General features: G+C 46.5%; 1 protein-coding gene across 2 annotated transcripts in view; it reads left to right on the top strand.

The window, feature by feature from the left end:
* LOC113007509 (cyclic AMP receptor-like protein A) overlaps nucleotides 1-26794 on the top strand; it is a 51786-nt gene that overhangs the window by 9279 nt on the left and 15713 nt on the right. For both annotated transcript variants that reach the window (XM_026144143.1, XM_026144142.1), the window contains exons 6-11: nucleotides 844-931; nucleotides 3793-3882; nucleotides 4374-4412; nucleotides 9864-9942; nucleotides 13110-13157; nucleotides 18368-18450. In XM_026144143.1, the coding sequence (XP_025999928.1) occupies nucleotides 844-931; nucleotides 3793-3882; nucleotides 4374-4412; nucleotides 9864-9942; nucleotides 13110-13157; nucleotides 18368-18450 (427 nt within the window). The remainder of the gene's footprint in view (nucleotides 1-843; nucleotides 932-3792; nucleotides 3883-4373; nucleotides 4413-9863; nucleotides 9943-13109; nucleotides 13158-18367; nucleotides 18451-26794) is intronic.

Here is a 26794-nt window from a genome sequence, read left to right on the forward strand (position 1 = left end):
GTAGCACAGCGTCGAGTCTGGCGGGAGCCGCAGAGCACAGCTCCGCTTTTAACTCCCACCAATAAAATTTTATGAAATGTGTTTGAAATAGAGGAAGGCGGTATCAGGGGCAGCAGCGGGACAGGAGGTGAAGCCGAGCTGTATGTTGTCCAGCTCGAGAAAACCTTTGGCTGCCTTCTGCTTATGTAAAATGCATTAGCTATTGCAGTGATAGTAATTTATTAAAATAATGACATAAACAGCCATTCTTCTTCTTTCTTGGCAATTGCACAGCAATCCCAAAGGTTCCCTAAATATAAGGGGAGCATGCGTAGTGGAAAATATATTTGTGTAAATGCGAAGCTGTCCTTCTAGACTCTTCCTCGTCTCTGTGTACACCCATTTTCCCGTGCTGCTGACTGTGCCTTCCTTCTCCTTTCTTTATATCTTCTTTTCATTGTTTTAACACTCGCTGTAGTCCACTCCGCCACCTCCACCCCTGATTACCCTGCCCCTCACTTTACTGCTCTTTTTTTCTCCCTCCCTCTCTAGTCTTATCTCCCTTCTGCTTTTCTACAGTTCATCATTATCTCTCTTTGAGCTCCCACCTCTCATCCATCACCCTAAGCTACAGGTTTCCCTCATATTACTGCTGAATGGGCCTTCATTTATCAAAAAGTGGAACACATGCACACACGCGCACACACACACACACACACACACACACACTCACTCTCTCGCTCTCGCTCTCTTTCATACATAGGTGTATGTTTGGACACACGTTTGCAGGTGCATGCTGTGTGGCAGCGAGCTGTGTTGTAATTTGACCTTGGTGTTTTTCTGTGTGTGTGTGTGTGTCTGTAGACTGGAGTGCCTTGGCTTGGGTTTGCCTCATCACACTAAACCTCTACCTCAACCTGGTCGGAGAAATAAGCACCAACAGATATGAAATGTAAGTAGGGAACTACTTGAGGATCTTTTTTTATTTTATTTTATTTGTATAACTTCTTTTGATTTATCGTTTGGTTTGTTGTGTCTTTAAATGTCCTTTTTTCTAACCTGCTTCACAAAATGTAAATGTATTCAAATTGTAGTGTTTCAAGAGAGCAACGACAATTCCTCATATTGGAGAGGATGCAATCACTTGTTTATCACTTATCAAAGATGTCACTGATTGTATTTTTTTCTAATCTTGCCAGTTATTAATAATTTGATCAGTTATTTAAATTTAACATAATCCGTTTATCCCTCGTGTGCATGAACAGTTCTTTTTCTTTCTCTCTGTGTCCACATTTGAATGTTTATTTGTGTCTTGTTTTGGGCTCTTCCTCCTTCGCGTGTGTCTTGTATGTCCATATGCATGTTTGGTCTGCCAGAGCATGTGTCTCCCCACAGAGCATTGACAGACCCCTCCTCCTCCTCCTTTTATGTTCCAGCCAGCCGACACTCTAATTGAAAAGGGAGTGAGTGTCAGCCGTTAAGTGCGTTCTAGTGTGTGTGTGTCTGTGTGTGTGTGTGTGGGTGCGCATACCCATCTTCACGCTTTGTGGCTCTATGTCTCTATGTTGCTGTCGCTCAAACTCCCATGAGCACTTTCCATGGCGCAAGTGTGAATTTGCCTGTGTGTGTGTGTGTAATATTTTTGCATTTTTAATGCCTAATGAAAGCTTTGTGAGAGAAATGCACAATCTGAAGGGGGGGAAAAAGACGCAACTATGCGTGCTACGTCAAGCCAAATTGTTAATGGGCGTATCCTGTTGATGTGTCTTGGTGGTCCAGAAAAAAAAGTCCCACCCTTGTGTGCGAGAGGGTGGGCCATTAAGATGTGTACGCCACCCACCACCACCCCCATGGGAATTTTCCTGCATTGATTAGCAATACGCCAGACAATATAATGGTGGTATAACTCAAAAGGTGACGGTTTTATGGGTGCTGGCAAGGGGCAAACTTGGAGGCCAAAATGAGCTTGCTTCAGAGCCTTATCTGCTGCATACCTCTTATAAGTCCTGGGGGAGCAAAGTGGGAGGAGGATATATCTGTATATTTGCGGCTGGTCGCACATGATGTGAAGAGGGGGAAAAACACAGCGCTTTAATAGTAAGAGCGAAGCAAAGACGGCGTGTCAGTGGGGCTCTCGTGTGTTGACTCTGCGGAGAGAAGCTGCATGTGTTTAGGAGGCAGTATGTGGCTTTGCATCCATACGCAATTACGTCTCAGCCCCCTAACCCAACCTCCCACCCTCTCGCTCTCGCACTCACATTCACAGGGACGACACAGCGCGATGGTTTATGAATGAACAAACTGCTAGAGGAGATGGAGAATGGAGGCCGGATGATCTAAGAATGATTGAAGTGGATGCAAGAGAGGATAGGAAGTGTGCACACGCGCTCATGTGTGTGTGTTTGTGTGTGTGTGTATGTGTGTGTGAATGTTTATGAGGATTTGAAGTAAGAATTCGCGCAAACCGAATGTGCTGGGCGATAGAAGCTAAAGGGGTGGGGGCGATAGAGGAGTGGTGTGAGGCAGTGAGAAATGAGATTGAGCCTCGAGAGAGATTTCTATATGAGCTCGTGCGTGTGTGTGTCTGCACACGTGTGGGTGTGTATGCAGGTGTGTGAAATGCAGCACGCATAGCAGTCCTGCTGTGCCTCATTAAGCCCATGTTGAGCGCAGCTCCGGACCTCGTCATCTCCCTCTCAAAGCATTGCAAGTGTGTGATGCGTGTGTTGCAGCGTGCATGCTGGTGCATGTGTGTTTGGGAGGGGGTGGGGAGTGAGGGCTCTGTGAGCTCTCAGCATTGATTTCCTGACAAGCCCCCCCACATATGCACCAGTTGTCATGCCATACACTGGCAGCACCGATTTCACCGTTTGTATCCTCCCGCCTTGTCTTTCTTTGTTTTGTTGTTTTCTTTCTGGCCTCTTGCTTGCTTGTTTTCATCTTTCTCACACACTTCCTTCTCATGTTCGATCTAAAGACAAACTCTGTCCATATATTTACTATGTCTCTCTCCCGCCTACTTTTCTGTTCTATTTAAACCAGCAGCCTTTCCTTTCTTCCTGCTCCTCCCACACACTCAGGGCTGTCCATCAGCAAGAGGGTCGGGGAGAGGGGAGCGTACAGTGCGCCCCAGTGAAATAGAGTGATAAAGTGTGTGTGTGTGGGTGTGTGTGTCACACAACTGGAGTGGGATTGAGCGTGTGTCAGCTGTGTCACCACTGCTCGATTGACTGTACTCGGAACAAGTCAGGGCAGGACTTCCACTCTATTGACCAGGCGACGCTGTACGCTCTATGAAGTATCGACTCCCACACAGACGCCGAAGACACTGGCGCACACACCTCGTCTGGCACACACACGCTCAAAAGGCCGTCACCGTCACTGTTATCATTTTTCATCGATAGCCTGTATGAGGCTCTCCAGCCTCCTTAACCTCCTCCCTTTGAAAGCAGACTGTTTTTATAGTGCACAAACATATTTTAGGTACACAGTTACACTTAAATTGTCCATCCACTAGGATCCCCTTGAGTGAGAATCTGCGTCCTGCTTGTGGTTTTGATGCAGGGATTTCCACTGAAAATCATCTTTTCCCCAACAGTTAAGCTAATTATGGTTTATATTACCATGAGTAATTGGCTGTCTGGCTGTTATAGACATTCGTCTGGACCTGAAAAATGACCCTAGTGTGAGTGCCAACAAAGGGATGAAGTGAAGAAGAAAAGAATTGATTTATTTATAAGCTTTTTTTTTTCCAGGGAAAAACCTGCCGAACCCTCTGTGCTCATAATGAAATAAATGTGTTCCTTTTATCAGGTTTTACCATCTGATGGCGTGGGGGGTACCTTTGGTCATGGCCTCGCTGCCGCTGTTCAAGGGTTACTATGGCCCCGCAGGAGCCTGGTGGTGAGTAAGCCCCAGCTAGAGTGTAGTTTTTGTGTTTTGTCAGCTAGTGACCGTGTATTTTCCATTAAATGTCTTTTCTTTCAAGGGAGGCCACAGCACTGGCCTCATTCCAACTCTAGATTTGCTTCAACCATTATAGGAGTTTATGTGCTTAAAATTGGCAATTATCAGCACATCTGATCACAGTGCAACACCTCCTCGTGCTCTCCGGTTCTTGTGGTAAATGGGAAAGGCATTATTTGTTTGGAGGGTTGTTAAAGGGGGTGAGGAAAAGTGGAAGAGGCCAAGGAGAGGAGGCGGTGGAATGAGAATTGGGACAGAGCCTTAATCTCCGGGCTCGGCTCTCTCTTTCCACTCTCGGCTTATTAATAGCTACAGCTGCACAGCTTCTCCCCTCTGCAGTCACACAAGTCTCTCTTCCGCTCACGCTCTCCCTTTTCCTTTGTAACCCCCTCATCGCTCTCTCTCTCTCTCTCTCTCTCTTCCCCCAGCTGGATCACAGACGATCACGTAGCCTGGAGATTTGGGATGTAAGTAGACCCTTTCAGCACCGCCATCAAAGCTTCCCCCACTGGGGGAGATGGGGAGGAGGAGGGAGGAGAAGGGCTGTCTCTGCGGGGAAATGTGAAGGGTTGCATGTCAGGGGAGCCTGCAGGGTTTTTTTCCCCCTTGGTGCAAGGCCAAGAAGTAAGTGTGTGTGTGTGTGTGTGTGTGTGTGTGTGTGTGTGTGTGTGTGTGTGTGTGTGTGTGTGTGTGTGTGTGCGTGCGTGCGTGCGTGCGTGCGTGCGTGTGTGTGTGGATGTTCCTGTGTCTGCCTCTGCCTTGTCAGATTTAGGGGAGTTGCTACACTGTGTATTTAAGTGTTTAGGACGGCTATGAAGGATTATGCCTGTCTACTGCTTTCTGCAACTGGCCCTAAGTCTGCAAGGGCTCTGCCAATCTGCCGGTGCAGACACGTAAACACACACACACATACACACAACAACACTTTGCTATGAGCCAAGGTAATCGCGTTGCTGCTCGCAGCATCAGCAGGGAATCAATCTTTTTAAACAAATAAGCACACAAACGTATACACACACACAGAGGGAGACTCACTCAGACAAATACACACACGCACACATATATAGAGAACAACACATAGCTATCAGCTGTGCTAAACGAGCCCATGTCTCTTTTATCAGTGCTCCTCTGCTCCCCGGCTCTTTCTAGTTTTCCACGCTGTCGTGGCCCAGGGGGACGAGCCGCTCAGAGGATCAGGGAATCTTCATTAGCCTTAATTACATCAAACCAGACGAGAGATTAGAGGCCAAGGCAGCACCCGTCAACGGACAAAAACACATGCACTCACACACACACACAGCCTGCTGACACCTTGTGGGGGGCAGAGGCTGTAGCATTAAAGGTGAAAAGTGGAAAAGACGGGAGGGGTAACATACATAGTCTAGTTGGACGGAGACAGGGAATTATTCAGCACGAGAAGGAAAGAGGATCGGCATTGCAGGACGGGAAGGAGAAGGGAGTCAGAGAAATAGATTGTCCTCGTGTCTGCCCACGCCCTGTAGTGCGTCTTCATCAGAGTTCAGCGAAGCGCACGGGCAGAACAGAGGAGGCAGGGAAGGTTTGATGGAGGAGGGGGTGTGCGAAAGGGAATGAAAAAGGAAGGAGAAAGCAAAGCGGAGGACAGGGCTGTGTGATGAAGGTGCAGAGTTTCAGGGCTTGAGTCAGCAATTGGAAGCACTCGAGCTTAGCTGAGTCAACGCTCTTAGAGGTCCCCCATCGGTGTGTGCCACGGGCCCCACTCAAGCATAAGGCTGAGAAATAACAGTGAAAATAACTTTGCAAGTGGAAGTTAATGGTTATGTGGTTGTTTTAGCTGCATTGCTTTACAGATGTTACAGAAGTCTGTGGATCTGATCAGTACTTTGGTTCAGATTTATGCAAAAATGCGTGCAGATTTTCTTACAAAATGCATTTTTATACCTGTGATCATTGTTATATTCTTTTGCAGCACTGAAGTTCTTCACAGCGGCAATGCAAGACTTTTTTTTATGCTGCCCATGTTTATTTACCATTTTGTCCACACCTGAGAAAGTGTGCATAAGGGCACTAAGAGTTAGCTTGGACTGGACACCTCATTTCTTTGCTTTTGGTCATCATGTGTTTCCAGTTATGTTTTTATTAGACATGCCCCTAAATTTGAACCTAGCCTATGTAGTAATTTCAGTAAATCTCCTATTATTATAAAGTGCTGTCACTGTCGGTTTTATATTGCAGTCTATGAGTTCGGATGTAACATAAGTGGGGGCTTGTCCGGGATTTGACCCATACCCATAGATCTCCTGACTGATTGATCTCCTGGCTCTTTACTTCAGTTCTAACATGAGGCTACCATTTGTGGTTTTAAATAACAACAATTTTAGCACTCACACGTAGATCTTATGCTTACTTCAAGTATGTAAAGGTCCAGGTGGGACAGAGCGATGTTAATTTGATGATCAGTGGGTAAATATGAGGCTCCATTTGAATTCAGTTTGCTGTCCATTTCTGTTGTGTTCACCCAACGCTTGGGTTGCCTTTAAGTCAAAGCACCTCTAGCTAGGCTGTAGATACCTTATGGCTTTTCCATTAGTGCATCAAGTGAGACCCGACCTTCACCCTGAACACACTTCTCCTCCTTCCCTGCTTCTAAGTCTCCACCTCTCTTTCTGTCTGTCAGGCCATCCTTTCTTGCGTAAGTGGTTGATCATGATCTTTCCCTGTGTGCTAGGATCTCCCGGGTCAAAGCTGACGGCTGCAGTTGATCATTAACCTGCATAGACGGGTCTCTACCATGCTCTCGTCTTCTAGCAGGCACTTCAATTAAGACTTCTTTCAACCGAGCCTCATTCTTCACTTCAGAGCCGTACTGGAGGGAAGGCCAGGCTAAGGCCGAGTGATTGAATTTGTGCACATCTGCGATGATCTTTCTTTCTGCCACTTTCAGGCAATCCACTCTTGCTCACTGTTGTCCTCTGAAAACCCCACTGTGGTTATCCGTATTTCTATCCATCTTTCCCTAGTCGATCTATCGGGGGCAACGAATTTCTGCTGTTCCTTTCATTCTCACTGCGACCTTATCCCTCTGCTTGCCTTTTAATCACCCAGAGCTTCTTTCTCATTTCTGCTCTTTCTGGTCCTGAGCCGCAATCCGCAGTCATCTATCCACCTTTGCATCCTCTTCTCTATTCATCTCATCACTTTTATCATCCTCTGCCCACTCTGAATCTTCTCTCCCTCTGCTTTTACTTCTTTCTCTGTCTCTCGCCGTCTCCCTCCTGCTCTGACTCTCTCTCTCCGGGTAGTGCTCAGCTGTAGAGCACAGCGGACTCTAATGGCAGATCATTATCATGCTAATTAGAGCACTTTGTAGCTGCCGCCCGTCATTCTCTCCTCCTCACAGCCCCCCACACTATCGTTAAAAAGGCCATCCCTCCTTTTCCCCTCTCCACCAACCCACCCACCCCCCAAGCTCGTCTTTCCATCATTAACAGGACGTGCGCTGGCGTAATTGGACGCTGTTTATTCCGGAGAGCGGGTTATTAAATCACACCGGGGTGACGCTCGCACAGGTCTCCCCCTGAAACGCTTTCATCAGTGTCCCATGCCGTTATTGAACCTGCACAGATGCACACATGCAGATGCAGTCATACCAGCTTTCAAAGACAGGCAGTATCCTTTGTCTGCCGATGTTCCCTACAAGACATAAAGGCACATAAAGGAGCCTTTCCCTCAGCCTGTTTCCTGCATTGAAACAAACGCCTACTGTATCGGATTCCTCCTCCAATAAAAAGTTTAATTTAATAATGCTCAGTGAGTTTCTTTCAGTCCTCGGGCATGGAGGACAACCATGGGTGAGCACAAAATAGACAGACGAGTCAGTGTTTCGGTTTGGAGTTGGCGTGTTCGTCCAGTGTCTGCGTGAGTTCTGTCTGAGTAATCTGGCTTCCTCCCACAGTGCAAAAACATACACATTAGGTTAATTTGTGATTCTAAATTGCCCATAGGTGTCATTGTGAGTGTGAATGGTCATCTGTATCTATGTGTTAGAACTGGGATAAATTGCTAGCCTGTCCAGGGTGTACCCTGCCTCTCAGCTGGGGTTGTCTCCAGCCTTTCCACCACACTGAATTCGATAAGCAGAGGAAAATGCATGGATGGGTGAATTATTGGATGTTTGGATTCTGCATTTGCCTATGCCAAGGACTTTGATGATCTCTGTTGGACATTCATCCATTTTATAAGCGTGTGTCTGTAAATTTAAGGGTCTGAGACAGACTCTTTGTTTTAATAGTCAGCTGAACCATTTTGTCTTATCATGAGTGCTATAATTACTCTTGGTGGCCTTGTTCAGTACTGTCCAGTATTTTTTGCCTGTGTCAAGTGCAGGTGCAAGCCAGAAAGTTGTATTGAAAGTTGAATTTGCATGCATAGGACGACACAGGTGGGGGATTGGCCAGTCATATTTCATGTCAGCCCTTGAGACTTCTTTAGATATGAGGTAGGTGACAAACACAACAGTTGTGACTGCTCAGGGTTACCTAGACTGAAAAGACAAGTTGTGACCAGGAACCTGTATATCAAAGTGAGACAAAGACCTGTTTCACAATTACAGGGAGAGGTTGAAACTCCTCTGAGCTTCCCTCCCAAGAGGTTGCATAACATAAGACTGCCATTCCACCAAAAGTAATCACCTTCATTTCCCCTGCTCGTCTTGCTCGCTTTCATCCGCTCTGAAATACCTGACATATTATTCTCCCACACCTCCCCTTTATAAATTGCAACCCTTGTCCCATAGGAATGCCATGCATTTACAGCATTGTGACTTTGCTGGAATGATCTTTTGTTCTTCATCTACCTCTTGACTCAGTATGTAAAACTATATGGAGTGAGGTCCAGAGTTGCCTCGTCAGGTTTTTTTACAGTCTTTGGTGACTGTGTACATACTGTGTGCCCTTTACGCATCAGCTGTTTAGAATAATGCTTTCTAGTGTCAGCCAGCGAAACAGTCTCACCTGAACTGGTTATGGAAAAAGTACTGATAAACTCTAACCTTTAATTTCTTTTTTTTTAGCTTAAGTTTTTACCTGTTAAGTTGATATAATCAGCTTCTTAACAAACAACTGCCTATTTAAATTCCTTCTTATAGGGGCCTACATTATTATAAGAGTAATGTGCCTGTCTGCTTGGTGAATGCATGTCGTATATTCACGGCCCATTTGTTCTTTCTTGGTCGTTTCCAATCCTCTGAGAGAAATAGCTGCCTCCTCAGCTTGTAAATGCTCTTAAGTGTTTACCAGCAAGTCTTTAACTATATTTCCTTTTGGTGCTGAGCAAGTAGCACGCAGTGGACTTCAAGACATTTTTTTCCAAAAATGCAACACTTCTGCAAGTAAAACTGGTGGCCAACAGCTAAAAATTGAACTGCAGAGCTCTGTAAAGCTAAGGAAAGCAGCACAGAGGTGGTCATTTGCTGTAGCTTCTTTCCTCCAAGCGATGTCGTTTACTTTATCATAATGTTTTTACATAGTCATGTCATAAATGTATGTTATATAAATTTGTAAGTTGGTGTATACACTCATATTGATAACGCTGCCTAGAATGAAAAAAATGTATCTGTAGGCAGATCATGAGCAATGATTTTATGCGACACGCCAGCTAAACATAAGCTTTTATTTAAGTCTGGACTAAATCCTATAGCAACAGGACACGTGGCTTGCTTTTGTGTTTTCCTAAGGTGTGAATTCCTTAAGAATGCATAAGAGTATATCACCGTAATCATAACTTTTGATATTGTTCATGTGATTTCATGTCACACTTTCTACAACTGAAGCAAGGAGGCTAAAGAAACAACCTCCACCGACAAAACAGCAAAAATGATCTTTTAATAATGTTTCTCGTTTGAAGTTTTGTTATTGATCTGTTACGCCTGTGCTTTGCAGATGGTACGTGCCTCTTTTCGGCCTCATCTTCCTGATGATCTTCTGCTACGCCAGGATCATCTGCGTGGCCAATAAGAGAGTGAGTACTCAATATACGTCTATTTCAAGACAACTTAGCCGAACGTGACGGCGCTGTGAGCTTTTAAAACCTGGCATTAGTGGAACTGCTCTGTGGGTGTACTGATGGGGTGGGGGTGTAAATGTTCTCACTGAAGTACAGATATAAGAAAAAATTCCCCAAAACACTATGCGCTATGAAACGATCCTATCCTGTTGATCAAAAGTCATGTAAAGGATAAATGTGGTTTGTGGAGATTTGAGAATGTGTGGCATATACTTAGCAAAAGTACATGAATTCAGACAACTAGACACATTTAAACAATTGTGATAATTTCATAGTTTGCTTTCGTTTTCATTTTCGCTTCCAGTGCATTTGGAAAAGGTAATAATGGTTGTTTGAATGTCAAGCAGCTCTTTAAGGAAGAGAAATGACTACAGGTCAAAACTGCTGAGATACAGTTTACAAGAAGCTTGCAATATTGTTTAAAGGTAGCAAGGAATAATCTCATCTAACTTTTTGAGTGAGAAATGTGTTTCGTGATGCATTTCTGGGGACTTTTTTCATACTGGAGTAACGGTGTCATAAAATGTCGTCCTGGTTCTATACTTAAAGTAATTTATCAAGCAAGAATACCTTTCTTTCACTTGGTGCAGCTGCTACATTGTGCCAATTTCTGCTTTTTTATTCATTTTAAATTGGTTTTTAAACTGATGCTTGGACAAAACATAAAATATAATGGCTTTGATTTATTAATTATGCTAACATTTACTTGGTCTAACTACTAGAATATGAGGATTTTATGCTTCTCTAATTTTTGTGTGACTCTAAATTGTCTACTTTGGCTAATTGGAATTGATGTTTGGGCAAATAAATTGTCTGAATTGATATAATTGTGGACTTTCAGTTCTTGTGTGATGGGCATTTTTTACCGTATTCAATATTTTGTACTGCAATCCATTAAATTGTGCAGGAAATCAGATAAGTTCATTTACCACTTAGTTGATGTGCTCACCATGGTAGCTTGTAGTTTTGCGTGGCTCTTCATCGTGCTCGGTGCTGTAGGAGCCCAGGGGCAGCATTCCACAAAGTTCGCATAGCTGCCATTCCCCTGATCTGACGACACCCCACACTGCGGCCGCTGGAACAGCGACGGTAGACTTGCGTTGCCACAGTATGCTCGTGAGCGTTTGACGTGAAGGGAGGACGAGGCCAAAGCCTCATCAGACTCACAGTCGTTGTGTTGCTGTTGAATGTTAGCATTCATTGCTTGGGCTGCACAGGGAACGGTGGAGTGAGAGAGATTCTGCAGATAGCCAGGCTGCAGGAAGACGACAACGGAGACAGACAGCAGGTAGCTGAGAGGCAGGGAACGGGAAAGAGACTACACTCTTTATCACGCCTGCGATAAAGAGAATGAATGAATGTCGCTGGTTTCCAACCTGCATCTCATAACTCATTCAGCTCACAGTATTCAGCTATCACTCCCTCTACCTCTTGTCTCTATATCTGTTTCCCACCTTCCTTATTCTGAATCCCTTTTTTGCATTCATTTGTCACTCTCTCTCTCTCTCTCTCTCTCTCTGTGTTCCCGCTCATTTTCTCTTCCCCCCCCCCTTTTCCTTTCCCCCTCCGCGTCTGTCTCCCCCTTTCACTCTGCCGTTTTGCTTTCTCTGTCGTATTTATGAAGAGCTCAAGCCTTATCTCTTTTCAGCTGCAGGCTGTCTCACTTGAAAGAATTTCAAAAGCTTTGAAAGCAGGGTAGGTGGCGACGCTATGGAGAAAGGGATAGAGACGAATAGGCTGAGTGAGGAGAGGTGGGATGTTAGCTGGACGGAGAAGTTTTTCCACCTTCCGATTTCACCGAGGCAGATGGGCGTGGCGAGGGAGGGGGTTCCAAGTCCTTTACACCCAGATTGTTTAAAAAAACAAAACAAAACAAAACAAAAAGAAACAGGACACATTCTGAGTGGCTGTGCGAGCTCATAATAACTGGAGGGATTTGAAGGCTAATGAGTCATTTCGGGCCACACAGAGAGCTCTGGGAGTGTGTTTGTTTTACAGATGCAATTTGTACATGTCCACTCCCTTCCTTCCAGCCCTCACCCCTCAACACGCCACTAGCATAACCGCTTCCCTTTCAGTAGCGTGGCTTAAGAGAGACTGCAACGAAAGCCGGGTATGTGGAGACCTGGCCAAAGCCTAATGATATTGCCACTTATTATCAGCGTTTGTTGATTTTGATGGATAGCGGTGCTCAGCTGGGCAGCAGAGGGCTGCTGTGGAAACAAGTTGAATCTAATGACCAAACGGCTGTCCTTTTTTTTTTTTTTTTAATCCCCGCACTGCACAAACACCACGGTCACGCATAGATTTACAATGACAATCACGTCAGCACCGAGAAACCATGGCAACATTGAGTTAATAAATAGCAGAATAGAAGAGCTGTTAGTGCATGTTGTTCATGCTGCCTTTTTGTTCATGCGTATGAAGCTCGCACAGGGCCTCCAGAGATTTGTCTCTGATGTCTTGGGTTACATAAACCTTCTGGCTTCATACAGCCCCCTCCCTCCTATCCCACCATCGCCAATCCCCAGTCCTGTGCATGGTTGTGTGCATGTGTGTTCCTGCGCCTGCCTGTTGACATTTTCCATTCATTCCCCCGAGAGAGGACGCAGAGGAAGAGCGAAAACTATTCCCACGTTCTTTCCAAAGGCCTCGTGTCTGCCATGTTTGCTCCACTTCTTTTTTTCCCGACACTTTTTTCTAAACAAAATTCTCTTTTTTCGCTCCCCCACGCAACCCCCTCACACACACCCCTACCCTCCGCCTTGTTTTCTTCTTCCTCTGTCAAATTGTGTGCACTGAAGCTGATCAGGGTTTTTTTTTGCAAGATGCTGGGAGCTGTTTAAGAGCTCCCTTCTGCCTCTAAGCTGTGCGCTCGGTTGTGAATTGGGTAATTTTGCTGAGGCGTGTGAGAAGGTGGTGGGATTTTGCATTGATGTGGTAGTCAGTGTGATATTTGTTCAGGTTTCTCACTGCAGGCAATGACCTCTAAGCACAATGTCACTCCTCACTAGGAAAACCCATCTGATTAAAATCGGAAAATCACTGCAATTTTTCTTTTTTTCCCCTGCTTTTTAGCTGCCCTGACCTCTTTCTTCCTATTTTGTGTCTTTTCTGCACAGATGCAGTCATGGCTGGGAACTTTCAACCCAGAGCGAGAGAGGCGCAAGGTAATGGTCTGACCATCAAATTTCTTAGCACATACACGCACATGTACACGTATAAACACAGAATGTGAGGATTAGCGTGTCTGTAGGATTAGCTCTTGCCTTCACGCTGGGTAGGTGTCAAACACAGCAGGGAGCAATTTGACCTCTCAAATCTATTCCTGTGTGAGCTCTTGTGTATGTGTATATAAATGTGTGCATGCACGTAAAGGTGTGTTTAAGCTTCATTTTTAAATGGAGCAGGAGATAGGTGTAAATCAAGACAGATTGAGAAGTGCGACATGAGGAGGAGGAGAAATAAGGGGAATAGAAAAAGGGAAAATTAATTGGGGAGAGGGTTAACCTAGCCTAGTCTGAAGGGGCACTTCACTGATTTTACACATTAGTGCTGGGTTATACGTGAACAGAACTATCTCGCGAAAGTAATTTTTCCGATCGCAGCAGGACTCAACGTGACTGGAGACATAACTTTATTTAAATGTGTAAACCACTACACAATGAAGCCACTGTTTAAATGTGAGGACAGTCAGTTCTGCAAGCTTCTCATAGTGTTGCCACAAAACACAAAATATTGCAGAAATTAAATAAAGGATGTAGGCAGGAAGGGTTTATGAAATAGCTGGTTGCATGATGGAAATCTAAGATGCTTGACCTGCACTTGAAAATTAAAAGCCTCTTGTCTCCGCTACTTTGATTTTTAACAATTTTCTCATCTCTTGTGAGACACAGAGTTTGGAAAAGCTGAACAAAAGTAGATTTCTTGAAAATCCTGGTATTAGAAAGTGGATCGTTAAACAGGTTTTTGCCACGTCTTTTTACCTGGTTCATTGACTGCTCATGATGCATTGTTCACCAGGAAGACTATAAAGCCTTACTTCTCCCTAACCAGGTGCTATTGAAACAATATGACTAATGCATAGTAGGAAAAACTAGCAGCAGCAATCCCTCGCACTCCCTCCGCCCTCCTCCTTGTTTGGTGTTGCCACTCTGCCCAGCAGGGTGAGGTGTCGGAGGGCAGGTTAGGGTTAAGGTTATGTAGATGCTGCCCCTAAGTGGCAGACATAATTACTGCACGGTGAACTGGCGTAACCTTAAGCGGAGTCGCGTGTGCATGAATGTGTGACCACACACACATAAATGCACACACACACAGTCTTCATGTGGGCTAATTGCTATGTGTAGCACAGAGTGTAAATAAGTCAGCAGTGGTTTTTATCACACTCTCTTTCCTCGTATTTCTCTTTCCCGGTCACTCCGCTCATTTCCATCTGTTTTTTTTCCTCTCTCCCTGCCTTTCACTTCACGCTCTCTCTCTCTTTTTCTCCCTGTCTTTCTCTTTCTGTCTTTCTCACCCCCTCTCTCGCTGTCTCTCTCACTGTTGTGCTCATACCCAGCATGAATAAAGCAGCAAGCCAGGTTCATGGACATGAATATTTATGAGAGTTTATGCACGCGCTGCGATGCTTTAAAACAACAACAACAGCCTCCCAGATTGTGCTTGCCAAACCAGTGAGCTCCTGCTCATGTGTGTACGAGTGTGTAGCAGCAGGTGTAAACTAGAGAAAGCGATTCCTGCTGGGTGTCTGAAGACCGCTGGCTCTGGTGATTTCCATTCACTCTGCCACGTCTCCCTCCTTCTGTGCCTCACACATTCTCTGTTACTGTCACACGCACACATACACTCAAACCCCTAATGCCCTGTGTCCACACGCATTTCCCAACCCTTTTTTTTTTCCTCCCTGACTCAGCGCAGCATCATCCCCCCTCCCGCTGTCTGAGTGCATGTGCGTCTGCATCTGGCTGGAGTGGTGACGTACGTAACTAGCGCTGGCAGTTATCAGTGCTGTAAGTCACATGTTGTGACCCATCTGTGTGTGTGTGTGTGTATTTCTTGAGCAATTTGTTTGTGTTCATGCATGAGCACACATGATTGCCACAAGGTTTTGAAGCGGCACAGGTCAACGAGAGGATATTCAGATGACGGTTTTTCAGCACCCCTCACACATGCGCGCGTGCGCACGTTTAAATACATTTGCACAACTGCACACACAGCAGCTCAGTCCCGTCGGGTAGCAACAAAACTGGCTGAGCAAACAGCAAGTCGCTTGTTCGTTATCTTCTCAAGATGTTTGTTTACCGATCCACACAAGCTTTGCCTTGAGTAACAATACAGTGGCCTCTACTTTTATGTCTATACAAGTGTGTGTGTGTGTGTGCGCATGCATGCACAACCTTGCAAACCACTGAGGGTACGCTCTATGCGTGTGTATTCTAATTGGTCTATCAACTTTTTATTTTATTCTTGGCCAGCAAAAGGGAATAGTATGTGGTTTTTCTCTTAAGGGCTCTCAGTAGGACGTTTGACTTTTTGACAAAACACACATGCCTCCTTTTTTTGAGGGATCAGCTGTCCAGCTGTTAAACGATCAGCAGTGATATACAAATATATGGCTGGAACACAATATTACTAAAGCAGTTCTTCCTCTTGTGTTACGTTATCGATGCCCTGCCGCCAGACATCTCTATATTTAAACGCACAGGGTGTCTAAAAGGATTCCCCACCAGCTTCACTTACCAAAGTCGCTATTTAATAAGTCAGGCTTATCAAATTAATGGTAGTAAAATGAATATAAGTGAAATAACTTTCAAAGAAGATGAAGCAGTTCACAGAAGAGGAAAAAAGCAGACAGTGGCACAAGTCAAATTAAAGAGCTAATTAATTTAATTATTTTTAAAATGTATAATAAAGTTCATACATAGATAATGACAGCATGCATACTAATGCATGCTAATCTAACACAGATATCATAATGTATTTTTGACGACTGCCTTGTAATAGCCTAAATATTGCAGAATCACTGTATCGTGATATGTTAGATATGGTGAGCATCATACGTGATGCAGCATGCAAAAGCCGGCCAAAGACACAGGCCGAGAATCCCCACTGTGCTCAAAAGCAGCCAAGCAATGACACAGTCATTAACAACCGGGCTTTCCAACTTCCACTGCTCTATTTTAAATGTTAGTTATCTCAAAAGTATGTCCTGTCTTAAACGTTTTTTTATGCACAAGCTGCAAATAAATGATGCAATATTTTGACCCAAACCCTCATCCAGCAAACCTCTCAGCTGCGAGGGGAAAACCCAGAGCTCAGCACAGCCACACACACACACACACACACACACACACACACACCTGAGGGTTTGAGCTGGCCAGTTCGCCGGCAAAATTTACCGATAGTGATGCTGGTGACTTTTCTGTGTTCAGCCTACAGCGATGAAGCTGTGTGGATTGTAATCAGTCGCCGTTTTCTTGTAAACCTAGCCAAGTTTTTTTTTTTTTTTTTATCAGAAGTGTAATCAGTTACGAATGAATGCACAACAAAGGAGTGTCTGTTTGCATCATTACTAAACCACAGTAATTCAAAGAATCGGCAACGTTTGACATCTTCAAGATAAAAATAATCAGCAAAAGAGCACTTTCGGGTCTTCTCAGCCATGTTGGCTTAAAAGTTGTAACTGAAAGTCTGAAATACTGCAGCAGATGCTGCTGCTGCGCCTTATGTGGTACAGCTTTTTAAGGAGAAACATTTTCCATCTATTATGTTATTCAGTTTTAGTTCCTGAATTTTACTCCCAAAAATCCTTTAAAATGTCCTTGAATTTAATGCTAAAGTGCCCTCAGTAAACCCGATCCTCTTATTTTTAGAGGAAGTTTTTCCTGAGACGAGCGCAAGCCCGGGTGAGTGCTGTGCTTGGTGGTGGAGGGGATGGGTCGCTCCCGATTGCTGTCTGTAATCTAGCGTGTGTCATTAACGTTGGGACCGCTGCGCCCTCTTCACATAATTACGGTTTCATTCCCCCCTCTGCTTCCCAAGCAGCGCAGGGGCCTCTGACACTGGAGGACTGTGATTAAAAACACGAGGCAGCGGAGGCACTTTACCCACACTCTTCCTGTTTCTCTTCAACCCTTCTGCACCCTTTCCTTGGCTCACTGAAATTCCTCAAATGCCTGTTTCTACGCCTCACCGAAATCTGATCTGAGATCACTTGGCTCCAAGCAGTCTTTGAAGTTGTTTTTTTTTCTGGATTTATTTTTTCCCCCCAAAATATACACACACATGCTCACACAGCCACAAATTGCCTTTTGCATGCAGCATCCTTCAGGCTGTCCTTTTCCTCTTCCACGTTGCAAAATTCTTTGCAGTATGCGTACACTCAAGTGCCCAACCATACACACACCATACACACAAGTTAGCAATTGGCAGATCTTGACACGGCCAGTGACGACAGGGCTTCCCGTGATAATAGATGCTAATCGGGCTGAGCTTGGTTTTTGCCTTGGGGTTGTGCTGTTAAAGACAGTGATGTGGAAATACGACTGGTCTCTGTTCAGTAGATCACATACAGCCAGCCTTTCTCACACAGTGAAACACCGCCTCTTGCATTCGGTACCCCCCTCAAGAACACACACGCATATATGCGTAAGATAAAATACCACTGGATTTCATCTGAATTGTTTAAAATGCTTGCGTTAGAGCCTGACTGCCTCAGGGTTTTTCTGGTGAGTAATTAATTTCCTCCATGTGGGGGTAGAGACCAGAGCTTGTGGGCCTGCCTCCTGGCTCCAACTGTGTGTAAGTGTGTGTGTATGAGAGAGGGAGAAAGAAAGAGAAGGAGGCTCTGCGCTGGCTCCGCTGCTGCGACCTAGCCTTGAGGAGGAGGAGGGGGGCGAAAAAACAGCACAGCGCAGAAAATCAATCCAGGGGCCGCGCTTCTCAGCCTCTTCCGGACGCAAGAGTCCTCCTCTCCCGGGAATTAGATAACGGCTTGTAAAAGCTCTCCACCACCAGCCTCTCACCCCCCTCCTCGACTTTTAGCTGCTGCTGCAGCATGTCTCTGTCTTCCTCTCAGCTTGTCCACGAGATATTGAATTCATCCCCTTCACATTTGCTGCAAAGTATTTGCTTCTCGTTTAATTGAAATCCCCGCTTTCTTCTCATAACTGTGTGGATGTTGCGTATTATCAGCAGGTTAATATTTTATTAGGTTTTAATTGGCCTTTGTTTCTCGCCCCTGCGCTCTGATCTTCCAGTGAAGACACTGACGCTGCGCGTGCACGTGTATGTGCGCGACGCAAAGGCGAGACGAGAGCATTAACGTGAGCATTTGAGTTTCTCTACATGGGTGAGCAGCCAATTTTCTCTCATCTAGGTTTCCTTGGCGGAGGAGATCAAGCCGTTGAAGTGGTATCCCTCAGTTTACCTGCTCGTGTCCATCTTTCCCCTCATCAACAGGTAACACACAGACACACACCTGTGCAGCTATAAACTCTGTTGTTTTATTTGCATGGGGGCTTCACTCTGCTATCTTATCTCCTCCCACCCTCCAAGCCCTGATGTGCCTTTCCCATTCTTTAGCTCTCTCTGTTATCTTAACTCTCGGAAAGCACTGCTCTCCCTCTTTCCGTTCGTAGCAGTTGAACGCTAAAGGAGGGCGTGCGTGTGTGTGTGTGAGAGGGAGAGAGAGAGAGAGAGAGAGAGATGGAGGTATAGAGCGTTTTATTGGCTTTTATAAAACCTGAGCTTCGTCGGCTGAGGGTTGGGTGGGAGGAGGCGGGTGGTCCAGTAAATGATAACCCCAGCGCTGTTATTACTCCTTCCCTCCCTTTCCTTTCCCTTCCTTTCCTTACTCCTCATCTCCCTCCCTCTCCTTTTTCATTTATTTGCCCCCCCCCCCCTCCCCATCTCAACACAGCACTGGTGTGATTGACAGGTCAGGGTTACTAAGTGATTAGCTGCAGCGGCTCTGCTTGTCGCCACGGCGATGTAGGCGGAGACACAGGTCAATTACAGGGTCAACGTCTTTCAAAAGCTCTGCTCAAACACTGCCCATCACCCTTCACCCCCCCCCCGGCCCTGCTCGCCACCTCACCCTTCCCTTCTCCCCCCATTCACCTCTCCATCCATTCCAGACCCTTTCCTCCCGTGCCCCGGCTGTCGGCTGATGAAGATGACAAACTGCATCCTGCGCTAACGCTGCCCCCCCCCCCCCCCCCCACCTTACACACACCACCCCCTTTCCCTCCCTTAATGCCACTTTCCCTTCCTCTCGCCTTCTTTTACGCTCAAAAAGTCTTTGTTATTGTCCTCTTATTTTCACTCTTCCTTGCTCAGGCGCTCCATCTTTCTGCTGCTGTGTTTTTATGTCACCCCACTCCACCCCCTCCCTCCCTCCCTTTTTCCTCCTCCTCCACTTTTCCTCTCCTCAGCGACACAAAGCCCCCCTCTCTCTCTCTCTCTCTCCCCTCTCTTGAGCAAATACGCTCTCGCTCAGCTCGGCTCTGCCTTTCTCCAGAGAGCGAACGAGTAGAAAACGGGAATGAATTGCTCTCTCGTCGTCGTCCTCCTCCTCCCCCGTTCAGCAGCGCTGGCTGTATATATCTCCGGCTCCTATTAATTTGTTAGCCCCCCCCCCTCCCCTTCCCCTACTCACTCGCCTCCCTCCCCCTGCCTCATATCCTCCACCTCTTCCTCCTCCTCTCTTTCTCCATCTCTCCCTCCTTCCTTCCCTCCCCTCTGCTGAGTGCTGGAGTGTGTAAAGTGTTTGTCACGGTGTCGTGCCGATGTCGCTGTGCTCTGCTTCCGCACGGCAGACAGCCTTAGTGTGTGTGTTTTGTTGTATATGAGAGCGTGCGTGCGCGTGGGTGGGTGGTTGGTTTCATGTCGAGGCGAATGTGCTGTCTCTGCTTGTTCCCCTGTGTGTGTGTGTGTGTGTGTGTGTGTGTGTGTGTGTGTGTGTGTGTGTGTGTGTGTGTGTGTGTGTGTGTGTGTGTGTGTGTGTCGGCGTGAATGCGTGCGCACTTGTTTGTCCGCCTCAACCGGAGTGTGTGCTTCTTCGCGTCTGCCCGCGACAGCTCCCATGTGTTTGCGTGCGTGCGTTTTTTATTTTGTGTGTGCATGCCTAGCGCGCGTGTGTGTGTGTGTGTGTGTCTGAGTGGGGGATTATTTCTATCTGAGCTCCAAAGCCTCCTAAACAGGGCTTAGAGAGACGGCCCAGGGCAGCAGCTAAAGCCGTCGGGTAGAGCTCTCTCTTTCTCGCTCGCTCTCTGTGCAACCCTCTCTGCTGCTCTCTCTCTCTCTGTGCCATTTCTCCCTGCCCTGATCCATTGCGTTAATACACAGACACTCCCACACACAAACACACTCTTGTTTTGGCCCTCATCTGCTGCTGCCACACACACACAAACACACACACATACACGCACATAGTCACACGCCACACGCAATTTTAATCTGTTCCAAATGCACACTGGTAAATGTGTTAATTCGACACCAGCTGTTGCGAATTGAAATGGGAAAACGCTCCTATTTCGTGTCGCCCGCGCTTGCACACACTCGCACGGACAAGCCATTTTACGTCATTTCGCCGTACACATCCATCTCTCTCACACGCTCGCTCTCTCGCTCTCTCGCACTCACTCATTCGCTTGCCCTCATTTGGCAACACAAAAGTAGCACCAGACACTCGCACCTTCGCACTCATCCCTCCTCCTTCTCCTCCCCTTTCTCCTTCTCCTTCTTTCTCTCGCGCTCTCCCACTTCAGTCTCTCTCGGCTCTTTGTGTGCGTCTGTGTGTGTGTGCGTCTGTGTGCGTGTGTGTGTAAGCACTGCCTGGGCACGACTAGAGTTTTCACAGTCTGCTTCTCACATCGCCTCCCCTGTGTGCTTTATGGTGTGGGTGTGTGTTTGTTTACAAGGCTTGTCTAGATTCCTACTGTGCGCGCTTGTACGCTTGTTTGCATAAATAAGCCCTCTCTTCGGAACCTAGCTGCCGATTTCTGTGGTGCGTCGCAGCTCGATGTGCAAGTGCTCCTCCCGGACAGCCTGCTCGTCTTTTGCCAAGACTTCTTGCTCTCCTCACCCCGATCCCCTTTTAAACACCAAAGCGCACCACCAAATCGGCCTTACCATTCAGTGCTTTTTTTTTTCTCCCCTTCTTTTTCTTTACAGCTTTGTCTTGAAGCTGCAGCTCCAGTTTTCAAAGCCGCTTGGCTTTGAGCAATCAGGGTTACGCGCCTTGTGCAGGGGGGCGCTTCAGCGTGGATAGATTGGCCCTGGCGGCAGGGCTTGAACCGGTGATGTGTCTGTAACCTTGAGTTCACCCTGCCGCTCCAGGAGGTAGCTTGCATCCTCCTAGTTATTCTTGGTTTCACTCAGTGCTGTCTGTGTGGTTTTCGTGGTGTGTGTATAGGCCTATACGGTGCTAGCACAAGATTTTTATTTTTTTATTTATTTATTTTTTTGTATGGGCTCCCTACAGCGCCTAGCCCCCCTACACCCCCACTCGTCTTTCTCTGGAGGAGATCTGATTTCCCTGCTCCAGGCGAGCAGCGAGAACAAGACAGTGTGCGCACGCATCTGTGTGTGCTTCAGTGCGTGTCTGCACTTTTGTGTGTGTGCGCACACGCGCTACCCGGGCCAGGCAGACCTTCCCCATCTCCGCTCTGCGCTTTGAAAAACGAGGGAGGAAATCTCAGAGCAGCAGTTATTATTCATCCCTCAAAGAGAACGGGGAGGAGGCGGGGGAGGAGGAGAGAGGGAGGGAGGGATGGATGGATGGAGGGAGGAAGAAAGAGAGAGCCAAACGGGAGGGATGGAGGGAGGGGCGTGGGGGGGATACATTAACTCTTATCACACTGTATTCGGCATTCTGCATCCCAGGATGCGCTCTTGCTCTCCCTCTCTCTTTCTCACTCCTGCTTTCTCTTCCCTTTCTACAGTCCCCTCCTTCCGTTCCTTGCCTCTACGCTTCTCGGAATATCTTGCATTCAGCGCATATGGACGTGTGTTTGTGACTCCCCGTGTGTGCGTGTGTGTCTAGTCTGGTGTGTGGTTCGTACTGTATATACCCTTACTATCTTTTGTGGTGTATTTTGTTTACTTGAACAAGTAAGCTGGTGCTGAAAGGCAGTATGTGAGGTTCCAAACTCTCATCTTTCTTTGTCTGCAAGCCTTCTTTATTTATCCATCGCCTCACTTTCAATTTACAGTGTAAGAGTGGCAGCGTTGTCCTGTTTGCTAAAATAAGTTTTGAACTTGATATAACTTGCAGATAAGTGGTGTTTTGTTTTGTTTTTCAGATCTAGAGGCAAAATGAACCATTCTTGTCTTTTTTGGGATGCTTTGATTTGCGGTTTTGCAGGAGTGACATGACAGTCTATAGGGATTTGCCACTAAAGTTGAGATTAGCTTGGTTTAAACTGTAATTGCGCAGAGTGAAAGTTAACATTTTAAGAAAGCACATACTTAAGAGTGAAACCTCTAATCCTTTAATTTTGACATTTTATTTTAACCTATTTACACACAGAGAACATCAATGTTTGCAAATCTGACCTGTCTGTAGCATCAGATGTCATGCTCTTTGAGCAACCCGATTGCCTGTGCGATAGCGTAGCCACAGACAGCTGTTCGACCCACATAATATTTGGTGGTTATGTGACCATGCCTACTGTGCGCGCCTGCATGCGCACACTTGTATTTGCATCACAGGCAGTGATTGGTGTGCAGCTGGAGACGGAGAGCCACACAGCCATTCGTCTCCCATTGAGCAGCAGTGACTCTCCGCTATTCATCCCCATTTAGCGAGACGGCGAGATGGTCTACAGGGCTGTGTGTACTTCACACACACACACACACACACACACACACACACACCAAGGCTGAATTTTCAGTTTTGAAGTAGAAACATAGTTGTAACATGTATCTCTTTGCATACATGTAAATGACACCAGCAGAACACACAAACACATTTGCATGACCCCAACACATTGAAATGTACTGACCTGACTGCTCTTACATACATGTAGGTCATGTAGACAAATATCCATATATAGGCATACAGGGTCATTCTGGTGTATATGCACATGAACACATATGCATATGGTATACACATGCAAAACCTAAAGGAGATACTGGATAACCTCCCTCACACTCTGCCGTATGCAAACATAAACACATACACACGCACCCACACATACCCTGTTCCCCCTCCCTCTGCTCTTTCAGGCACGTCTTTAAATATTCATCACTCTGGCTGCTCTGTGAGTGCCGTAAACGCTGCCTCACACTCCAGGGAATAGCTAAAGCCTACTCTATCATCTGCTCTCCCTCCCTCCCTCCTCTCTCTCACAGACACACACACACGCGCACCCACCCCTACACACACGGACACACTTCTAGCCACAGCCGCTCACAAGGACGAACTGACTCGCACAAACACTCTGAGGCACAGCCAGTGGCATCACTGGACGCACAGACACATGCAGGTACATGAATCAGGTGCAGGGAAACACGTATGCTTCGATGCACGAAGAGATTTTGTTTGTGTGTGTGTGTGTGCGTGCGTTTACTGGCTCCCAGCACAGTGCGTTGAGCGGTGTTGTGTTCCAGGAAACAGGATGTCTCTTTGTTTGGGTTTTATTCTGTTGGTGAACGTTAGCCGCTTTAGTCCCTGGGGTCTGTGTATGCCGCTTTGTCTGTTACCGTGTGTGTGCGTGTGTGTGCGTGTGTGTGTGTGTGTGTGTGCGCATCCCATGCAGGTGTGCCTGTTTATGTGTTTCAGGATTATTCCAGAAATTTTGGCAAAAATGAACGTGTTTGGACCAAGCATGTGCAGTTGTCTATAATGGGAGCATTTACACCCATATTGACCTTATGCTCAAAGTAGATCATCTTCCAGTTTTCAGTTGTAGCGCACACGCATGCAGACACACTAGCACGACGCACATGCAGACCGTGGTTTCATCTATGTGTCGTTACACCCAGGAGAAAGAAGATAAAGCGCACCATCCTCTAGCAGATAGTTCCCAAGCAATAGAGCTGAACACACGTTTGCGCGGTTGATCACATGTTGTCACTGTACAAAGAAAAGCCTGTCCTGGGTTTTTGCTGCCCTAAAGGCCACCACACATGTATCAAAGAGACGCAAGCAACCAACGGATCAACAGGTCAAGCTTTATGTAAATGAATTTCAGGCACTGAGTTTAAAAAACCCAGTGTTGAGTGTTTAAAAAAAATCTTCTTTATTGCTTTGTCTATTGAGATTATTGAGAGGAAAAACCACAAAGATTAGAGTTTTTATGTGTGAAGAATCTGGATTCAACAAGTGGATTCTACCATATTTTGAGTCCTTTAAAAGGCTATCATGGCTCGAAGCACTGTGAAGAATAATTAGACGAAAATAAACTGTGACAATGTCTAGTTCATTTTTCATCCTCTCTGTTTGAGATTAGTGTTTGTCTTTCTAAATGTTTTAGAAATATAGATATAATAGAAACCTTTGAGCTGGATTTAGTTTTAGGGGCTTAAAAGCTAAAATCTTTCTGAAACCTTCAGGAAAGGCAGTAGAATATCATGTGAGCTTGGCATACATTTAAAAAATTATATATAAATCTCCTTCTTTACTGTCCTATACTTGCATTGATTTTGTCCCACCTATAATTTATCTTAGATATCAAATTCAATTTTACAGAATTAGACTTTCTAGTCAAAGAAAAGTTCTGATTCGCTGTCAGCAGCGGCACCGCAGGGAGAATGAGAGCCTTGTTTGGGCACTGCGAAGCATGTGATTTGTCTGGAGGGAAGAAAAAAAAAAAAGAAGTAAGGCAGTCAGTCATAGAGCGGAGGAAGTGCAATCGGGTTCAGGATGACTTCTCTGTCTGGCTGCCCTCCACTCTGGGGAAGGAGTTCTCGTCCAAGCTGTTTTAAGTGCGTTTCACCCACAGCTCTGAGGATGTTCGGCACAACAATTAGAGGCAGACAAAAAAAAGAAAAAGAAAAGGTGAACGCTGATAGAAGGAGGAAATGGAAACGGAGGGAAGGAAAGTGGTATAGACTGGCAGGGTGGGATATTGGAGGAGATAGGGAGAGGCAGTAAATGAGGGATTTTGCAGAGAATGCGGAAGGTGAGATAGACGGGTTCAAAGAGTGAGTGACAGCTTGATAGATGGAAGGTCTGAATAAGTGAGCGAGGCTTCGGAGACGCTGCGCGAGTACTAATGATTGACTGCATGCTTACAGGTGGCAGCAGGCTGAGACTTAAGGCTACATGCGCCCGCGAGCGTGAGCGCAGAAGCGTGTCTTCGTGTTTATTGTTGTTGACCATTTGCTCCCGATATTGTGTACACAGCATCATCCCTTTTGTGAGACTTGCTCAACTACGCCGCACACACAAAACCCCGACACGCGCGCACACAGCAGCTCAGCCAGGCATCGCCCGCAGCCACACTCTCCTTCTCACCACTGCCTCCCTCATTCATCTTTCATTAGCCTGGCTCACACAGGAGAAACAGCCTACCACCCCCTACCATCCTCCCCCATCCTCCGCACGCCTCCACCAGCCTCTCCATCTCTCCCTTCTCTCTATCTAACCTCCTTGCACCCCCCCCCCCCCCCCCCCCCGTGTCTTATCTTGGTTTCTCTCGCACGTAATCTCTTTTGTTTGTCTCACTCATGTCTTGCAATCTGTCTTTTTAGATATCTCTCCTACTCCTCCTCTTCCTCTTTCCCTTCCCTTCTCTCTCTCTGCCTCTTCGGCTTCTTTTTTAGTCTTTTTCATTCAGCCTCGCTCCTTCACCCCTTTGCCCTCTTCCCTGCTCCTCCTCCTCCATCGCTCTCGGCCCCTCGTTCCCCTCCACGGCCTCCTCACTCTTCCACGTTTTCACCTCTTTTATCGTCTTCTCCGTTTTCGCTCCCGCTCTCCCTTCTCTCCTTCCTGTGCAGCGCCGTTTCTCTGACACTCGTCTCTGCCCAGCCTCCCCCCTCCCCCCGCCTTCCTGTCTCCCTTTCTCTCCCCCTCGCCTGCTCTTTTTCTTCCTTTCATTTTGCTCTCCGTCTCTCCCTCGATGGAGGGGAAAGGCTCTTCGCCTCTAATTGCGGCTGTTCCGTTGCCATGGCGCGTGTTGCTCAGCGCTGCGAGGTGCTGTCTGTGTGTGTGTCTGTGTGTGTGCGCACGCATGTGTGTGCGCCTGCATGTGTCTGTGTGTGTGTGTGTGTGTGTTTGTGTGTGGCAGGCAGATGATTGCTTGCTGCCAGCTCTCGTTTCCCGGACGCCGATCGTGTTTCTTTGCGGCAGCAGGAAAAAAAAAATGAGACGCCAGAAATAGCCCCCCTTCACACAGACCCACTCACTCTCACCGCTGTGCTGTCAGAGAGACACACATACGCAGGCAGGCGCACACACACAGCCGCTCACACAAACACACATCCACTGCATTTCCTCTCCTTCTGACATTCTCGGCGTATGTGACCCAGGTTAGACTGAATGTAGACACCTATTTTGCACACGCACGGGCAGTGATGTGTGTTTATGTGTATCCACATGTGTCCAACTTCCTCTTCGTGCGTGTCCGTGTGTGTGTCTTTGTGTGTGTGTTTCCTGCGTCTCTTAGGAGGTTGTGTGGGGACTCCTGATTTATTTCACCTTTAATGGGAAGTGAAATGAATGTGACTAGCAGCTGGTCTGGTCCTCGGAGATATCGCGGTAGGCTAACCCAGAAAACAGTTCTGAAATGGTCCCTACTCTGACAAGCACCAGGATACGCCACTCTACGCTCCACTGGCTGCACTGTTGGTTTTATTT

Source organism: Astatotilapia calliptera, chromosome 16, assembly GCF_900246225.1.
Source record: "Astatotilapia calliptera chromosome 16, fAstCal1.2, whole genome shotgun sequence".
In the NCBI taxonomy this organism is placed as follows: Eukaryota; Metazoa; Chordata; class Actinopteri; order Cichliformes; family Cichlidae; genus Astatotilapia; species Astatotilapia calliptera.